This window comes from Mycteria americana, chromosome 1 (assembly GCF_035582795.1).
Source record: "Mycteria americana isolate JAX WOST 10 ecotype Jacksonville Zoo and Gardens chromosome 1, USCA_MyAme_1.0, whole genome shotgun sequence".
NCBI classification, from domain to species: Eukaryota; Metazoa; Chordata; class Aves; order Ciconiiformes; family Ciconiidae; genus Mycteria; species Mycteria americana.
The window spans coordinates 208256507-208274145 of NC_134365.1; the positions used below are offsets into that span (position 1 = coordinate 208256507).

The window sequence follows — 17639 nt, forward strand, 5'->3', positions numbered from 1 at the left end:
CAATTCCTTCAATTCCAGGAATGGAAGGAATTCAGTAAAGATAGTATTGTGGGTGTATGATGGAAGAAGATTGTCTCCACAACACACTGCGGTCCTCTCCACAGGAGCCCAGGGTACAGCTCTGAGCTACAGGAAGAACAAGGTTTTCCCCTTCCATGGGTGCTGAGCAGCTTCAGTGCTGGGAGTCCCTCCTCTTCCCTTGCTCTGCCTGCTCAGCAGGCTTGACTTTGCTGCTGCCAGTGCCTTCATCGAGTCACAAACAGTGCTGGGATAAGATGGTGCCCACCCTTGGACACCTTGTGACTCTTGGCCTTCTGGAGTCCCATCTTCATTTACAGTTGAAAGGTCTTGCTTTTCTTCCTGGGAGAAAACATGGCAGAAAGACGTGTCCTCTGCATTCCTGCCTTCCTGCCAAGTGTTTGCTGTTCTCTGATGGGAAGCACCAGGTCAGGCCTTCGTCTCAGAATAGCAAGTCCTGGGGCTAATTTAATAATAGGGTGATCTTCAATCTCCATCATCTATTGTTTCAGGCTATCTGTTGATGTAGGAAAATACTAGTGAAATTTTTATTTGTAGCCATGAGGGAAAGTTTAAAGGAAAGCTGGGATCTTGATACAATCATATGCTTTTACTGGGTTGGAGCCCTAGGCCCAGAATTATATCATGGTCCCAAGCACAAACAAAATTAAAGGGAAATATTTTAGTACTTTTCCTCTTCGACAATATTTCTCCCATGCACACCAAATGTTATTAAAGAGTTTCTAGCCACTGTATTATAGGCAAAAGAACAAGCATCTTGCTTATATAAAAATATGTAAAATATATTTATGCAGACGTCTCCTGCTAAATTCTCAATATATTTTGTTGTTGGAGTTCTCTCATGTTTTTTAAACCTTTTAAATGCATTCCTAGTCATGACAATGTGTCATTATGCTTTCTGAGATGTGTGCTCTTACACAGTCTGCAGGATGACTGCGAAAAAGCATTTCCATTTCCAACAGCAGGCATTCTTGAAAGCGGATTAATAAAGGACAAAAGCCTCGGTGATGACAAATGTATGACAGTTAGCCAGGACCTGAGTGCTATGCAGATGTCACTCATTTTTGTAGAAATCTCATTAAATTTTATGCTTGGATGTAATCATTCATGGTGTCAGCCGTATGGCTAATGCAAAGAAGCTTTTCTCCCAAGGGCTGTGTTATTGTTCAGGATCTCTAAAACAATTTTTTAGTTCAGAATAGCCAATTGAGGAAAAAATGCACGGTCTGCTCAAATGCTTCTCTGGAAACTACACAAAAATGACTGGTCATAAATGCACTACAGTGCAGTCGACCTTCATAGAGAAGACATTTGGGGGCTGCGATAGGCTCTTATGCAGCTCTAGGAGCACTGGAAACCCAGCGTCAAGGATATTAGTCAGTTATCTTCTTTCAGAGCAATTCCATAGATTGATACTTCATTTCAGGACATGCGTGACTGCATTTTGGCAAACTTGTTTTATGTGTCTTTTTATTGTTGGAATGATCATCCTGAGAGGTCCTTTAGATTACTTGCTATGGTACAATGTTAATGTGAGAGTTCTTGAAAGACTATTACCAATAATAGCTGTAGTCATTCAGTGAGGCAGTGCCCTTTCCCTGTATCCCAGAATGTGCGCTGATTTACTTCACTGCAGCCTGACCAGGATAATTCTTAATTTTACCAAACAACTAAGAAGCCTAATATGTAGCAGTTCATGAACACAGATTTCTTGACCTGAAGATTTTGCTTTCTGAATGACACGGTGTACTGGCTTGTCATCAAGAAGATGAGAGGTCAATAAAAAGAGGAAAAGAAAGAGGCAGTAACTACAGAATGATGGAAAAGGTGCTTGAGAAAACAGGAGCTTGATTGTTTCTTGTAGTGTAAGTCCCTTTTGCTGTGCCTACCTACAGCAGATGAAGTGTTTGCACATGGTGGGGAACAAGAGGATGGAGAGAAAGTTTGATGTATAGTGAATGCAATGGTTACCATGTCTTTAGTGGATACATCCGTATCCCCATTCCCTCCACGTCTGGTGTACCCAAGTGGTTTCTGTAAGGTAAGTACATAAGGGCCCTGGGCAGATGGGAGAGGTTATACCTCAACCAGTGGCAGGACAGATAGGGAGGTTAGACTGGGGGTTGAAAGGTAAGAAAGAGAAGACATTGACGTTCCAGTCTGAATAGTCTTAACTCATTCCAGGGATGAGGGTCAGGAGAAATCCCTGGTGTCCCGCCTGAGAAGGCCTTTGGTGGTACATATGTTTTTGTGCTCCTTTGCCCTTATGACTTCTCTGCCTTGTACAAAGCTAAAAAGAGGAGATTTGAGCAAGACAACCTTGATAGCTGCTGAGCGTTGTGAGCTCAGATGCCAGACTCCAGTACAGAGCCTCTGAGCTGGATCTTTGTGTAGTGGCAGTTGTGACTTGACACAACATGTATGGACAGTGCGGGGAACATGAACTGAAATTTCACCTTAGGAGGAAAAACACCAGTAGCCTATGAATTGCATTGTGAATGACATAACTAGCAGAATAGAATAAGAAACTGAGTTTTAGACATGCCTCTTTCATTGGCATGTCCTACTGACCACATTTAGCACTGTAGGGCATCACTTGCCAGTTGTCCCAGTTCTTGTCCGCGCTTCACTCTTTGCAATCACAGTGTGGGCACCAGCACTCCCAGAACTGCGTGGGTCTCTTTTGGGCACTGAGTTCATGAACATCACCACATCTGATTTGTATTTTTGTACTTGTTTCTAGGCACTTTTTTTGACTAAAGTTATAGGTATGAGTTAAGTTGACATTTGTAAAAAGGTTTCTTAGACAGGACAAAGGGTCTTTTTTAAACTCTTAAAAAAAACATTTTTAAAGATATGAATCTCTTTCCCTTTCACACCACTGAAGATATTATCACAAAGGTCCTGTTACAAGATCCAATTGCTGGAAGTGTTTTGGTCTGGAATCTGTGGGTTAAAGGACTGATGCTCCAGCTACAGTAATATACTATCTTCTAATATTGTAAATGTTTCAGCTACACTGATATACTGAAAAGGGCCAAAGCACAGATCTGAACTCTAGCACTGATCCTATGCAGTATTATGTTGTCAGCCAGTCCCTATCGTTATTTCAACCTTGTGCAGTTATGACTTTCCCAGCCAATGCCTTGGCACAATTAATGGACTACCATGGGCTGGGGCAGATCCCAACAGGCAGTTTGTCATGCCCATCCTTTTTTGAGAGGGGAGGGGGACCGGGAATGTAGCTGTGTGGATGGGAACTCTGCTGTACCCATTGGCCTCAGGGAGCAGTTTACTATTATGGACATATTCTGTCAGTCCAATTAATGGGGTCTGTGCTTAGGGCATCTTCCTGGCCTTTGCTACAGCTCAAATGTAATTTCAAGGACCAGCAAGAATCTGCTGACCTTGTTTACGTTCCATTTAATAATGTTGTGTCTGATGGCCTTTAAACCCAAGTGCTTGTCTTTAAGTTTTATTGGCAATATCACAACTGAAAGGAGCAGTGTGGTCAACCTAACCAGCAGTTCCTGCGTTATATTTGCTCCAGGTCAGCGGAGTTCAGAGGAAATATTACTTCTCCAAAAATATATCATAAGAGTGGATTTCTTGCTTAGATTGGTAGTTTTGCCAGTCTACAAGATGAATAGCTTTAACCTCTTTTATTTTTAGACCGCAAAATGTGTACTTTTAAACTGCAGTTTGTAGTCACAAAGGCTTTCATCCTTTCGCACTACAGGATTGCTCTCTGCTCCATTTCAAGATCCTACAGCATCCAGGTAGCTGTTTGACCTTAAAGCTCATTTTACTTACAAGTAGGCATGCATGGAGCATTTGGTTAGCTTTCAGTGCACAGTCTTACAATACATGTTATACATTGTAGAAGAAAGCTGATTTTAATCTTATTTTTAAGGAATCTTCCTACCATGAATGTTGTACTAATATTTGTATAGTTCAAAGGATTTTAATTAGTTTTGTATATGCTAATAAGTTTCCAAGGGTGTACAGCATTGACGCTGAGAATTAAGAATACTGGACATTATTTTTTTCTTCCTCTAGAAAAGCACAATGTCTATGGACATCCATAACAATAAAAAACACATTTTGAGCAGTAAGAGTGAAAAAGATAATAAAAGCAAACAACAGCAAACAAACTATTACTAAAATACCCAGAAAATATCTGGCATCTAAATCTACTAAAATCCTTAAGTATAGACCAATCAGATAGTACTGGAAACAAAGTTGACGGTATTAATGCTTAGAGAGGATAGATCTATTTGTAACAGAATTGAGACCAATAAATTATTTATCTCCGAGTTTCTCCTAAAACATATTTTATATTATGTATAAATATATACATTTTATATAAATGTATTTATTTTATATAAATATATAATGTATTAAAATTACTAGATGTGCTGAAACAATCTTTTACGTGATCATTGATGAATACAAGGAAACACACAGAAATAATTTCTCTGTGTTTTATTTCTTTGACCTCTTTTTTTACAGAAGATGGCACTTTTTGTTAGCACCTCAAATTAAAAAATTAAGGAACCTTGCCTGGCTACTGCATTACTGTAGTTCCCTTGCAAAGAGCTAATGGTCTTTTTCTTTGCTATGCTCTCCCAGACTTAGTTACCTTGTAGTGTCAACCTTTGCTACAGGTTACAGTTTACACTGTTTACATTGCAGAAAGTCAAACACTGAATAAGTCGTTTTGGGACTAGTACCCTTTGCTCCTGTGCAAAACCAGAGATCAGGCTGCGCTGTATCTAGAACAAGTAAGTGGAGCAATCTGAAAGAAAGTTTGGTAATTTGGAGATGAGCTGGCTGCTCCATAAACTGTTGTGAGGCAGCATGCAATGCAGCATCCAGCATCTATCTGAGTAGTTTGCAATTAATGCTACTTACTCTCTTGGGTATAAGGTATTGTAAACCAGCCTTGCAAGGGTAATTTACAAATAGGACTTAAGTGATGGAATTATTTGACAACTTAAAGTTACTGAACCCAGTCATTTATTATGATAAAAAGCTTTCATTTATTAAATAAATATTAAAATACTGGAGACTTGGTACCGTTGATTAGGCACTGAAGCTTTCACAGATGTAAAAAAATCCTTCAGCTTCATAACCTTGTATTCCTAACTCATTCATGATGATCCTAAAAAGAAATGTGATGCAAGTAACCTACATCGGTGTTTGTGGTGTCACTACATCTCTAACAATATAGAAATTTATGCAGGAAAAATCACTCACTGAATTCTAAATGTTTGAAGCACTGTCCCACCCATCAGATAATAGTATCATGGTAAATTTGGCAGTGATCCTCTAATCTGCAAGAAACTCCCTGGTGTTCTTGGAAGCTGCTGCTGCACCAGGAGTACCGCTCACCTCAGTGCAGGCGAAAGGGATCTCTACTCTTAACAGAATATAGGGAGCCTCACACTGATCTTTGTGCAAGCACGTTAGACTCCGGTGTGCCGTCCCCAACTCCCACTGTTTTTCTTTGCTGAACTGTACAGATGCTTTTCTAAGCCAACTCTCCAAATTTACAGAAGAAAGAGCAAGGAATATACAATAACTGGTTTTGGTAGGAGATTTTTTACTCAAGCTTTTCCTTATTGCAGCCTATGGCAAACCAACACTTCAAATGAGTTTGTTAGAAACTGTGTGTTTCAAGAGCAAAGGGATACCTTTTGCCAAAAGTGAATGTAAGAAGTAGCCTTCTGCTCTTAGCTATAAGTTCTGCTGGTGTTCTTCAAAACCTCCCTGTCTACGAGTAACAGATTTTGTACTGATGAATTAAATGAACACAAAGTGAAAACCACTATTGACCTTTTTTAATGTAGTTGATTGGACCAACATAAGGTAATAAAGTTTAGCCTCTTCACGGTGTCAACATTTTTTATGACAGAAGCATTTGGTAGTTTAAATGTCTCTACAGTGAAACATGGTGGAAGCACAGGATCACGAAGGACCTTTGTAATGAAAATATGAATGCACAGATTGCTTCAAATTTCTACAGCATAATGGGGAAATAAGAATATAATAAGCCCTTTTTGGAAGACAGGCTTTAAAAACCAAATTAACTTACCAAGCAGGCATTGTCTTGAGGAAATCTGACACATTGCTGGCTACAAGATCACCTGAGACATCTGTGAGATGCAAGTCTCCTGGCTGGTACTTGGGTGTTTGGTAACCATGTTTGTGATCATACCATTAGTGTCAGAACATGACATGCATATTTATCCTGTATTAGAGCCTTCTGCTATGGTAATCACTTCTTTGTGAAAAATCAGTATAGAGACAGCTCGACTACTGGTGTGCCAATGATAGATGGAAAACTAGCCAAGCTGAAACATTCTGCTATTCTGCTTCTCTGCTCCTTAATATTCACTGGAAGTTGAAGATCTGGGTGGATAAGTAAAGGCTGGTAGCCAGACAAATCACGTGGCATGGGAAAACTATTCTTGGACTGATATCAAGAACAGGATTGACGTTCATAGAAATCATAAATCACTTCCGCTTCTTAAATGGCTGATGTCTTCTTGTGCTGGGGTAAACATTCGTTGACTGTGTAGCAAATAGCTATATTCTCCTGTAAACATCCTTGTTTGCGTGGCAAACAGCTATTCCGCACATATTTTCCTTGGGTGAGTAAACAACACAAGGCATAAATGAAGTGAAATCAGGCAATGAGTTGGGTGTCAGGAATGTAAGTCCATAGCTGTGATTTTTGTTATATTCATTCACTTCACTAAAACCATTTCTTTGACCATCAGACATACATAATTCCCGTTATGGGATTCCTCTGAAGTAGCACATTTGTGCAGGCCAGGTGCCAGAATAGTTACTACCCTATGTGAAAAGCTATTTTCTCTTCTGGATGTCCTTGAGCTGTATCAGCCTGCCCTATATGCCTTCTTCTGCTGCTACGGGCTCTGATGACTGTCTTCCAGAAAGTCTTAAGGCTTTATCACTATCATCTGCCTCATTGCCCTGCTGCAGGGCAAATCCAGTGCAGAGGGTGCATGCCTGTTATTTAGCTTTTCCCTTTCCCAATACACACTTCAGTGTATTGGCTTAAGTTGTTGACAATGGTTCCCCTGAGGACTATGCTCATTTTTTGGGCAGTAGGCAACTCAATGAAAGAAGCAAATATTCGGATTGTTGGAGGTACCGTAAAGTGTGCCCTACATAGTCAGGCTCTCATTTCTTTGTCTCCTGACTTCTGTGTTCCTGGCTACTTTGCCTCGGAAAGGGGGTTGAATGCATCTTGATCCCACTTAATCTACTGTCTGTAGATATGGCATGCTCTTAAGGAGAGGCAAGAGTGATTTTGAGGCTGGGTCTAAGGCAGCTAAAAAGAAATATCCTACCTTGTAAGTGAGCACTGCAGTTACTAAACTAATTGTAAGTGGTTGGCATCGCCTTTTCTGCCTTAAATCAGTCCTGGACTTTGAGCTGAATCTTCTCTCTCATCCTCCCCATACTCAGAGAGTAAAGAACCTCTGCTGACTTCCACAGAGTCAAGGTGTGTATCTAGAGGGGATGGTGGATCTCAGATGGATGAATAAAAGGTCATGACTTATTTCTTCAGGTACCTCATAATAAGAACAACTTGTGATGATGAATTGCAGAGAATTTTGTAGAACATGTTTGGGAAAGGAAATGCTTTTGCAAGTTAGGTAGTAGCCTACCTGAATATAAACAAATGATGTCAGGTACATCAGGACAGCAGTCCTCTGAAGGTCACTGGTGACTAGCATGAGACTACTGAAATACTTCTCATTCATAACCCATTCCAAGATTAAAATGGAAGACACTTAAGCTGGAAAGCTAATGTACTGCCTGACAGGTCTAGCTGCCAGCAGAACATCTCTTCCTAATGAAATCCGCATTATTGGTAGCATTAGAAAAATGAAACAGAAAGGGAAAAATAAATAACTTGGGCTGGAAAAACAGCATTTTGGAAGCAGAGAAATTACTAGGGACCACTAAAAAGTTATTTCTTACTTTAATATACATAATTTAATCACATTTTCAAAGCACTTAGAAAAAGTATTTAAGTTTTGTTTTGAGTAGCTGGTGCTGACGGAATTTGAAGCTTGGTTTTGTCCAAACATGGTCTACAATATCTTTTCATATATAGTTTTAAAGTGTTCCTGGAAGAGATTCACTAGATAAAAATCACTGTGGAAATAACATTAGACATGTATTTCACTGCAACTTACCTAAAGTAAAGAACTCTGAGGTAGTGAATTTGAAAATGGTTTTAAAAAATCTATAAACCACTGTAGAAAGTTACAGAATAGAAACCTGCTGCTGTTTTCATTTCTTTGGTTGTTCACGCACACACACACACACACACACACACACATATATGTATGCATGTAGTAGCCAATTCAGAAATCTTGCACCATTAATTACCCCTTGTAAATAATTACACTCAAAAGAATTGAGATTTACTTGGCACTATTAATTCTCTGTTCTTCAGATTGTCTTTTGTTGGTGACTTTTTTGAAATTTAACTTCTACTGTATAATGCAGGGCAAAGAAGAACAAGGGCAAAAATAATGACACAATTAATTCCCTGGGCTATATTCAAGGGATCTTCCAATAGAGCAACTAGCAAGTATGGTTTCAAAAAAGATAAATACGGTTTCAGGATACTCCATGCCTTCTCCATAATGAATGATACTGAGACATTGGAATTGCCTGGAAATGCAGCGGTGAGCGTCTGTCTGTTGAAGATCAGCATGTTAGTTATGAGCAATAGGAGTCCGCAAAGAGTTTGTTTCTCTTTCCCTCATCTGAAGAGGCTGCAACAAGGTATAGTTGTCTTCCAAGTCCCTTGTAATAAAGTTCTAGAAAACTGCCCTTTGACTTAAAAATAATGCACCAGTTGAATATATAATTCAGTATAAATTTAGGCATTTTGCTGATAGCAATAACTCTGATATTCATGAATATCTAAAGGAGGGAAAATTAGATTATTTTAATTTAATTTATTTGGTATGTCCAATTTATTTCCTGTAACAATAGTGCAAGCAGAACGATTTTTTGAGTAAAAATTACAAATGATATATTAAAAATATCAGATGAACCTTACAATATAACTAATGATTGAAATGCTGTTGTATGCTGGTATGATATTATCAGCATTCAAGACTGGCATTTTCTGCAGAGGCAAAAGGAGAGAGAGTAAGGTCAGAACAAGGATGTGCTGGAACTTTGCTCATATCAGTACTTCTAAGAGTTCATAACAAAGCGTCTGCTATCTCAGTTTGGCCATGGGCTGTAACATTTAAAACACAAGGATGTTTTGTAATATGAATAAAATTAAATCTTTTACCTAGAAACTATACAGGAAATAAAGAATAATATAGCTTTGGATTTCAGACTTTACTGCATAGTGGCAATGAGTTTTCTTCATAGATGATGACTTCCTCTGTCAGGTGGAATTCTTCAGAGTTTACTGAAATATTTATTGAAATATCTGTTGCTGCTGGTCTGTTCTCTTAAGCAATGTCCGGTATCTCCAAAAGCTAAACCTAAAGTTTGAAAGGTGCTGCAATTTGGGAACATCAGACAGTGTCAAACTGCAGACGCCTGAGAGCACTCTATAGACTGAGACAGGTGAAGAAAAAAGAATTAGAGGTACTGAAATGAAAATTAAATGCCTGTAACAGTATAAGGAGAGATAAATTAGATTCTCCTAAATATTTTGGATTTTTGAAATGCTGAGGTCTATAAAAGAGTAATCATTAGCAACTTTGCACTGAATGTGCTTTAAACATTTTCTGCAATACAAAACAAAACCATCCTACATTTTTTGGTGAAAGCAATACTGACACTGTAGGATCTTATTGCCTTCATTTGCATAAGTTTTACAGATATCTTAAGGAAATTAATGACTTCAGCAAACCAACCATATCCTATCATTTCATGAAAACTGAATTTTACATCAGGACAAAAGCAGTCACACAGTATAAAGCATTTTGTGAAAGCGATGCAAACATTTCTTACTGTATCCTATAATTATCCAATCATAGAAACAAGAAAAAGAGAACATTGTAAGCAAAGTATATTTGAATTTAAATTCCATTATAAAGCAGTCATAGTTTTCTTTTCATCAGCAAGGTGGCATGGTAATTAGACACCCACATACATACATTCTGATACTGCTTACAATGCCCTTTTTTTTTTTCATCTCAGACCTCTTCCTCAGAGAAGCATTTATCTCCTACATCAAATTCCATAAACTCATTTACACAACTGGTATTCTTAAAAAAATAATTTTGTGGCCAGTCTGCAGTGTCCTTGATAGTAGTAAGCTAAGAGATTTGGTCACTTAATAAGTTCAATGGTATTAAAGTTGAGATTGCCTTGCCTGTCCATAGAGCCTCCAGCTCCTGTCTGAGAGAGGTAAAGGTAACACATAAGGCCTTGTGTAACCCACAAGGATGACTCAGATTTCATAAGGCAGCTAAAATGGCATTATATGACTGTATTGAGGCAACTGAATACCACCGTCCCAATAGTGCCATAGCTCATAGAAATCTGATGGTCCTCAAAGTGACTTTATGGAAATATTTAACAGCTACTTTCATGAAAATGTGAAGAGCCCTGCAGTCAGCCAGAAACATTCTTTATAATTTAAATCATATATTTGTCCTAAAAGTGATGGATATGAACTTATCAAATCTAAAGAAGTGGTGGAATGTGGTAGAATAAGTATTTTTGAAAGATTATAATATCTGAATAGCTTTGATTTTTTTTTTTTTTAAATCTGGAGTTTTTCAAATACTAATAAAATATCTACCTTGATTTATTCTTTCAAAAATTGTATAATCCACAGTGAGGCTACCCAGCTGTGCTACCTAGCAGGGACCCATCTATTTTGACATAGCAGCACCCGCTGGTTGCAATGCCTGTAAGGGGCCCCTAACTCCCATCAGCTGCTGAACACATATGTGCATGCACACACCCAGAAGCAGTGCAGAAGGCAGAAATACTCTGCTTAAGGGAATGCACATATGGTGCTAACACCCTGCTTCACTGTAAGCTAACTGGTGTCCTAGATAGGATCCGGGATCCTGCAGGACAATGGCTCTGTGTTCCCGTGCATAATCAGGAACACCAAATGGCAGGTAAAGCAACTCAACAGGTTACAGGACTGGGCCTAAAGATGCAGTAAAAATTTGGTCACAATTCCATGTGGGAAAAACAAATCCCTGTCATATCAGGGGGCTTTTGGTTCATTGTTCATACCTATCATTTTACAAAACGCTGCATGGTCCCTCCTTATAGGAAGGGAATGAATATTCCTAAACCATTACATCTGAGAGAATGGCTTGGCCATAAGATAAAATGTAAAGCATCATATAAAAAAGCACAGAACCCATCATACCTATCTTACACAGGCCTGTGAATGCTAATTGTCTACATTTTAACTAATCTGGTATACCTTTTGTGCTATTACCTCTCTTAAGACTGTACATCCATTAACCAACTGTCTTTTGTTTCTCATTGCCATCTCTGCAGGTCAGTTTATGGTGAAACTGCTTTCAAAGACAGAAGGTTAATCCTAAATGTTTTCAATAGTATCAAATCTGAAAAATAATGCATAGCACAGATGTCCCTGAAGCCCACATACCTAAATTCCCTGGCACAATAGTTTCTGGTGATTGTGTTTTCAGGTGGCACCGCGAGCGTACTCACCCCTAACGAGCAGCTCCGTCTCATCTGACACGGTGTCCGCTGCAGTCTGAACCCTGCAGCCGTATCTCCCGGCGTGCATCAGGAGGATGTTCCTGATCATTAAATCTGCAGAGGACGCTTGCTGAAACAGGGATGAAGCGCCAGTTTAAAATTCAGTAAATCTACGTTCAAGGTAGTTCACGAAGGTGTTTTGTATGGTGTGAGAAACTCATGACTGCAGCTTTCATCTTACAACATTTATGTGCCCTAATACCCTCTTCTGAGGATTATCAGAATACTGCATTTACACAATTATTAATAGGGATTAAAGGAGAGGATTTCAGGTTTTTCATAACTTTGACTTTGCTTAAAGCACGCTATGCTTATTTGCATGCTCAGAGAAAATGATTCCAAACTAGCACAAAGAAATTAATTAAGGAGATGGAGAGAAATATTTTGGATGCAATCCTTGGTATTAGAAAAGTCCTCTTAGAAATGAAGGGCTCTTTCTTCCTCTTCCTCTTCCCTACAATGCAGTGACATTTAGAGTATGTCTTGCTACTGTAATGAAATTAAGATAACTTGAAAGAGAATGTTGATTGATTTTTATTAACATAGAGGAAATTAATACTAAACATGATTGAGGAAATGTGAGCAGATTCTCATTTTTCCTGTTGAAATCTGTATATATATAAAACTGAAACATGCAATCCCTGAATGAGTGTACACAGAGAACCAGGTCAAATTTTTATTTTTTAGTATTCTAGCCAACAGTAATTACAGTGCCCCAAAATTATGAGCAGAAAAGAGAAAATTGGGGAGTAGACCAGCCTTTTGGAGGATAAATGGCTTTTGCTAAGAATCTCTGTACTATGTCATAAGTTCAAGAGATAATATTAGATTTTGCATGAAAAACCATTGTTATATCCAAACTTACTGGAGTCAATAAATGTTGCTCCATCATATTTAGTGAGCCCAGCCCCACAGATATTGTTGATTTAATGTAGTCACTACTCAGGGACAGAACAGGTAAGTGCGAACAAAAGTCACCCTGACCACATGGTGTAGCAATTGCAGTTTACTTTCTCAATTCTGTGTCTTAAAAATGCTTGCAACTTTTTGATTTAATGTAAGCACCAACAATCTTAGAAAATTACCATAAGAATTTTTGTTCCTTTCAAAGCATTTTTTTTCTCTTAATAGTCAAATGGAAATAATTTTAATGTATTAACTGAGAATAGACAAAATGTCGTGCAAATATCTCTGAATTTCCTTATTATTTCTGTTTTGTACGATATGTGAACCTACCATATTAAGTTTTTTCAACTTTAATGTAGAGTTTCTATAACATTATGTTATAGATTACATATAATTAATATTTTGAATATAATTATGTAATATATAACATACAATTATCACACATATACAATCTATAATATATAATGCATAATTTTAATAATTACACAAACAATAATATGTGATTTATAATATATAATAATGTAGATAATATATTGTTGTATTATATAAAACACTGTTATGTTATTCCACTATTCACTATTATATTATCTAGAGTTTATATAATACTATAGATATAAAATAGATATAAAATATATTATAGCATGTATAGTACATTTTATACAATAATATAATATGACATAATGTAGTGTAATAAATATGATACAATATGGTATACAACATATTATATATTTGTTATATTAAGTTATATTTACCATATATCATATATTGTATATTATATATTACATATTACTAGTGTATAGCTAATATAATATAATATAAATTACTGTATGTTATATGTTATATACAAGTGTTTATATGCACCTCCTCAGTGTTTCACTTTAAGAAACATTTATTGAGTATAGGCATTTCCCTTCTCAGATTTTATTTACTTTGCTAACTTTGTCTAAGATTGACAGTCTTTCCTTGAATGACATGTTCCCTATGTCATAATATTCCTGTGCAGTGGTTCTCATTTGAGTCATTTCAATCCTGAATGAGTAGAATTGTACCCTGCATTCAAAATAAATTCTTACTACGGGTCTACATATTGATAATTCTCTAGCTGTGCTGGAAATAAGTCACTGACTTCACCTAGATTCATATTTGTCTGGTTTTTTGGCACATACTTATTCTGTGCTCAGGTAGTTGCACTCAGGTCTTTATCCTTCTCAGTCATTTGCAAGCTATGATCTCCCACTTTATAACCAGTCATCCATATGTGCATGACCTTGTGCTTTGAAGTATTACGTTTCTTGTCTGTTCCCATGTGTTATTTTCATCATCTGCTGTATTGGTGGTATGTCTGATTTTGTACCATACAATTTTCATTTGCATACTTTTATCTCTTATGCTAAGGTCATTAAAGACAAGATGAAATAGGATTGGTTCCAAGATCCAATCTTCTATAATTTAGTTTTTTTTTTCTGGGCGGAAGAACTCCTTTTCAGCACGTCTTGGCACACCTTCTTCAGCCAGTCTTCTCTTCATTTACATTTTTGGAATGGAACTTGTCATAATATTCCATGTTGCACCAAGGCAAAATCTTTACTGAAGCATATTCACATGCAAAGAAGGAAAAGAGAGATGGGACATCAAGATTGCCACTGAGAGCAAAGTGAACATGGGCATGATCTATAGCTTAATAACCCTGTAGATCTAAGAGTGTGAATACAGTGGTAGTGTTTTGCATTCTGAAGTGGCTTCGTTAATGATGTTGCTGGAGGGAAGATACTCAGACCAGTCAGGCCATAATGCAATTCCTATATTCTTGCTCTGGCATATCAGAAATCACAGCAGTGGAAAAGAATATCTGAGTACTCTGCAACTCTAAATGCAAAAGAAGAGCACTTCTACCAGGAGTCAACTTCAGGATACAAATTTTTTTAAGTTGTCTAGCACAGCAGCATTTACTAGCCATTGAAACATGGGTTGCTCAAGATGATTAGTGATTCTGGTACAAAGCCTTAGCTATTAGAAGGATAAGACCGGAATCAGTCCACATTTGTCCTCTCTTGAGGGTAATTTACATTTAATGTGTGTTTTGTTGTTAAATGGGAGGAAAAGCATAATGGATAGCAACTGTCTGGTTTCATTGCTCAGGAGCTGTTAAAAATCTTGGCCGTCACTCTAACTTCCAGAGGGTTCATGACTGTGTGAATCCTAATGTCCTTATCAGGAAAAATATATGTATTTCATCTGCACACCTGTGTAACTGGGCAAACAAGCAGCAATTGAAAGAATCATTGCTCTAAGTGGAGAGCAGTGCAGTACAATAGATCCCCATGAAACACTTACATTTATTACAGCATAACAGGATGTGCAGCCAGCACTGCTCAGGCTTTGTGAGTGGAAAGAAATTAAACTCACTGTGTTTAATACTGATGGATATATGCTCAGACATTAGATGCTTGATCATGGGAAATAATGAGACATTTTAGCTTCCATTTAGATAAATAAGTAGGAGCTATGTTTGACCAGGACCTCTAAAAATACCATATTATTTACTGTATTTATAAAGTGGTCTTTATTACTTTTACGACTATTCCAGGTCTTGGAAGATAGATTATTTTGTTGATCAGTTTATCCTGTAATGAGACGTTCAAGGCCACAACATGGCCTGGGAGGGTTAAACTCATGTGCTGGCCTTCCGAATCTTAAGAAAATCTCTGCACCATGTCATTGCAGCTGCTGCTTAAATTTGAGCAATTACAATCCAGTTTAAAAAAAATGCTAAGCGGGAGTGCAGCAGAGACTCCATGAAGAAAAGTATCTAAGGTCAGAAACTTTGTCTTGTGCCTGTAGTCTTCACTCAGTGGAAAAAGACATAATGCTTAGCAAAAGCAGAGATATACCCTCCCCTCTGGGGAAGACAAAAACTGGGTGACATGGATGCAAACAGTGTAGAAAGATCTGTCATCTGGGCTAACATGAGTTGGAACAGCCTGGTGTATCAGCAACCATGTGGTCCCAATATAATTCAAAGCTGAAATTAGCGGTATTTAAATTTCTTTGTCTACATCTAAATTTTGACTTTATTAACTGTATGTTTTTAAAATCTGCTTTATATCCCGCTAATTTTATGCTCTTCTGTGACAGGGCATATTTTGCAACAAGTGCACTATTTCAAAGTAGCATTTTATTAGAAAAATCTATATTGCTTGGTGTTCTGAATATCACGTTACCCATTTAGCCAAGTATCAAAAGTATCCATATTTGTTCAGTATAAACTTCTACTGTGTGGAATATATCTTGTACTTTATCGAAGCTAAGGCTTAAAAAAAACCACAAACAAAACCAAAACAGATAGGTTTAACAGCCAACTTCTAATGATTTTAAGGAAAGCTACATGTAACCTTCTAACCTTCAAGGCCAGCATCAGCTATGGACCTACTGTAACACTGAACACATTCCTGGTCTTCATTAAGCAGCAAATAAATAATAATACAGCTATCAATGCTATCTGTCATGACTAATGGTTCTCTCTAGGGCAACAAATTATTGTGTAATTCATATTATGCTCCTGAGTATCCCATTCATCAGGTTCTGGGCAGCTCCAGTGCTGAGTGCTGTGTCAATCTATTGTTCTCTTTGCTCCAGTGTGGCACGTTTTCTGAGGTTATAGTTGTGACTGCAACGTATCTAATTAGCTTTACCTGTAAGCTATCACTTGACGTAATTTTTCACAAGAATCGGTGCCACCTATACATAGCATTTGCTTTTGATGTGGAGATACTTCCCCAGACTCAAAAAGGCTCCAAGGAACATGTAATATGCATACTTTACTCAATGAGAATCACCTTGTTGGATTTGTCTTTTGCACCCATTGCCCTAATGCTGGGGATTTCCAGAGGAAAAAAAAAAGCCAACTTGCAGAGAATTTACTGTTAGTGAATTAATACTTCTTCAGCCATCCCACATCCCCACAGAGAGGAAGTTATATGTGGATTTTTTCTTTTCCCTTTCATAAATCCTAAGAGGTTCTGAGTTGCTTTGCAGTAAAGTAACTTTTACGTATGGTTCTTCAGGTGAAGAGAATTACACTTATTCTTCCTGTGAGAGTGAGTTCATTATCTTGAGCCAGTTGCTAGGAAACCTCCCTGTTAATCTGTCCATTCATTTGCTGAGTTTTTATCTCTAAACCAAGGTGGTTCGTGCAGTATCAAACCTTTTCTTTTGAAGGCTTTGCAGAAGAACAATCTATAATCTGCCTGCATTTGAAATGGAGCTCACAGTTACGCTGTAAAGCACTTTTTTAACATCTAGTAAGTCTCTTGTTTACTTCCCCCTACCTCTTCCATGGAAGAATTAAACAGTGGTTTGATTATTACACAGTTTATCACATATGTTCAAACTACAGAATCATATGTGGAATATATATATGAATCCTAGGAACCTTAAATAATTCTCTTATCACTATATCAATCCTAGCTTTCATTTAATCTGTTTCTAATGCTGCTCATTTTCCACATTGATCGTCATACTTCCCTTCCACACTCCAACTGCAGTTCTGTGAACGTAGCTCTGATTTATGTTGGAAAGAAGGACAAAAAGGCAAGGAAGTTCAAAATACTGGGTAGTCAATAGAGATGATGTGCCCCTCGCAGCTCTCAGCTGCTGCACGGCAAAGGCCTGGGGTCTAGAAAGGCTGCCTATTATTGTACTGAGGATTCAGGTTGGGAACTCAACCTGGACAACATGCAGTGAAAATTGTCTCTCTGCTTGGGAAGAATATGTCTAAAAAGGGTAGTGAGACTGTCATAAATGATAATGATTCAACAAAAGCTTAAATCAATGGGAAAAAAAGAGTGGGCAAACACTGACTGCCATTGCAGGAAAACTTTCATGATGAAAGACTAAGGGGTGTTTAAGTCCTTTCT

General features: G+C 37.7%; 1 protein-coding gene across 1 annotated transcript in view; it reads right to left on the minus strand.

The window, feature by feature from the left end:
- CNTN5 (contactin 5) overlaps positions 1-17639 on the minus strand; it is a 269554-nt gene that overhangs the window by 42137 nt on the left and 209778 nt on the right. Inside the window, exon 14 of the mRNA XM_075499526.1 lies at positions 11767-11887. Within this exon, the coding sequence (XP_075355641.1) occupies positions 11767-11887 (121 nt within the window). The remainder of the gene's footprint in view (positions 1-11766; positions 11888-17639) is intronic.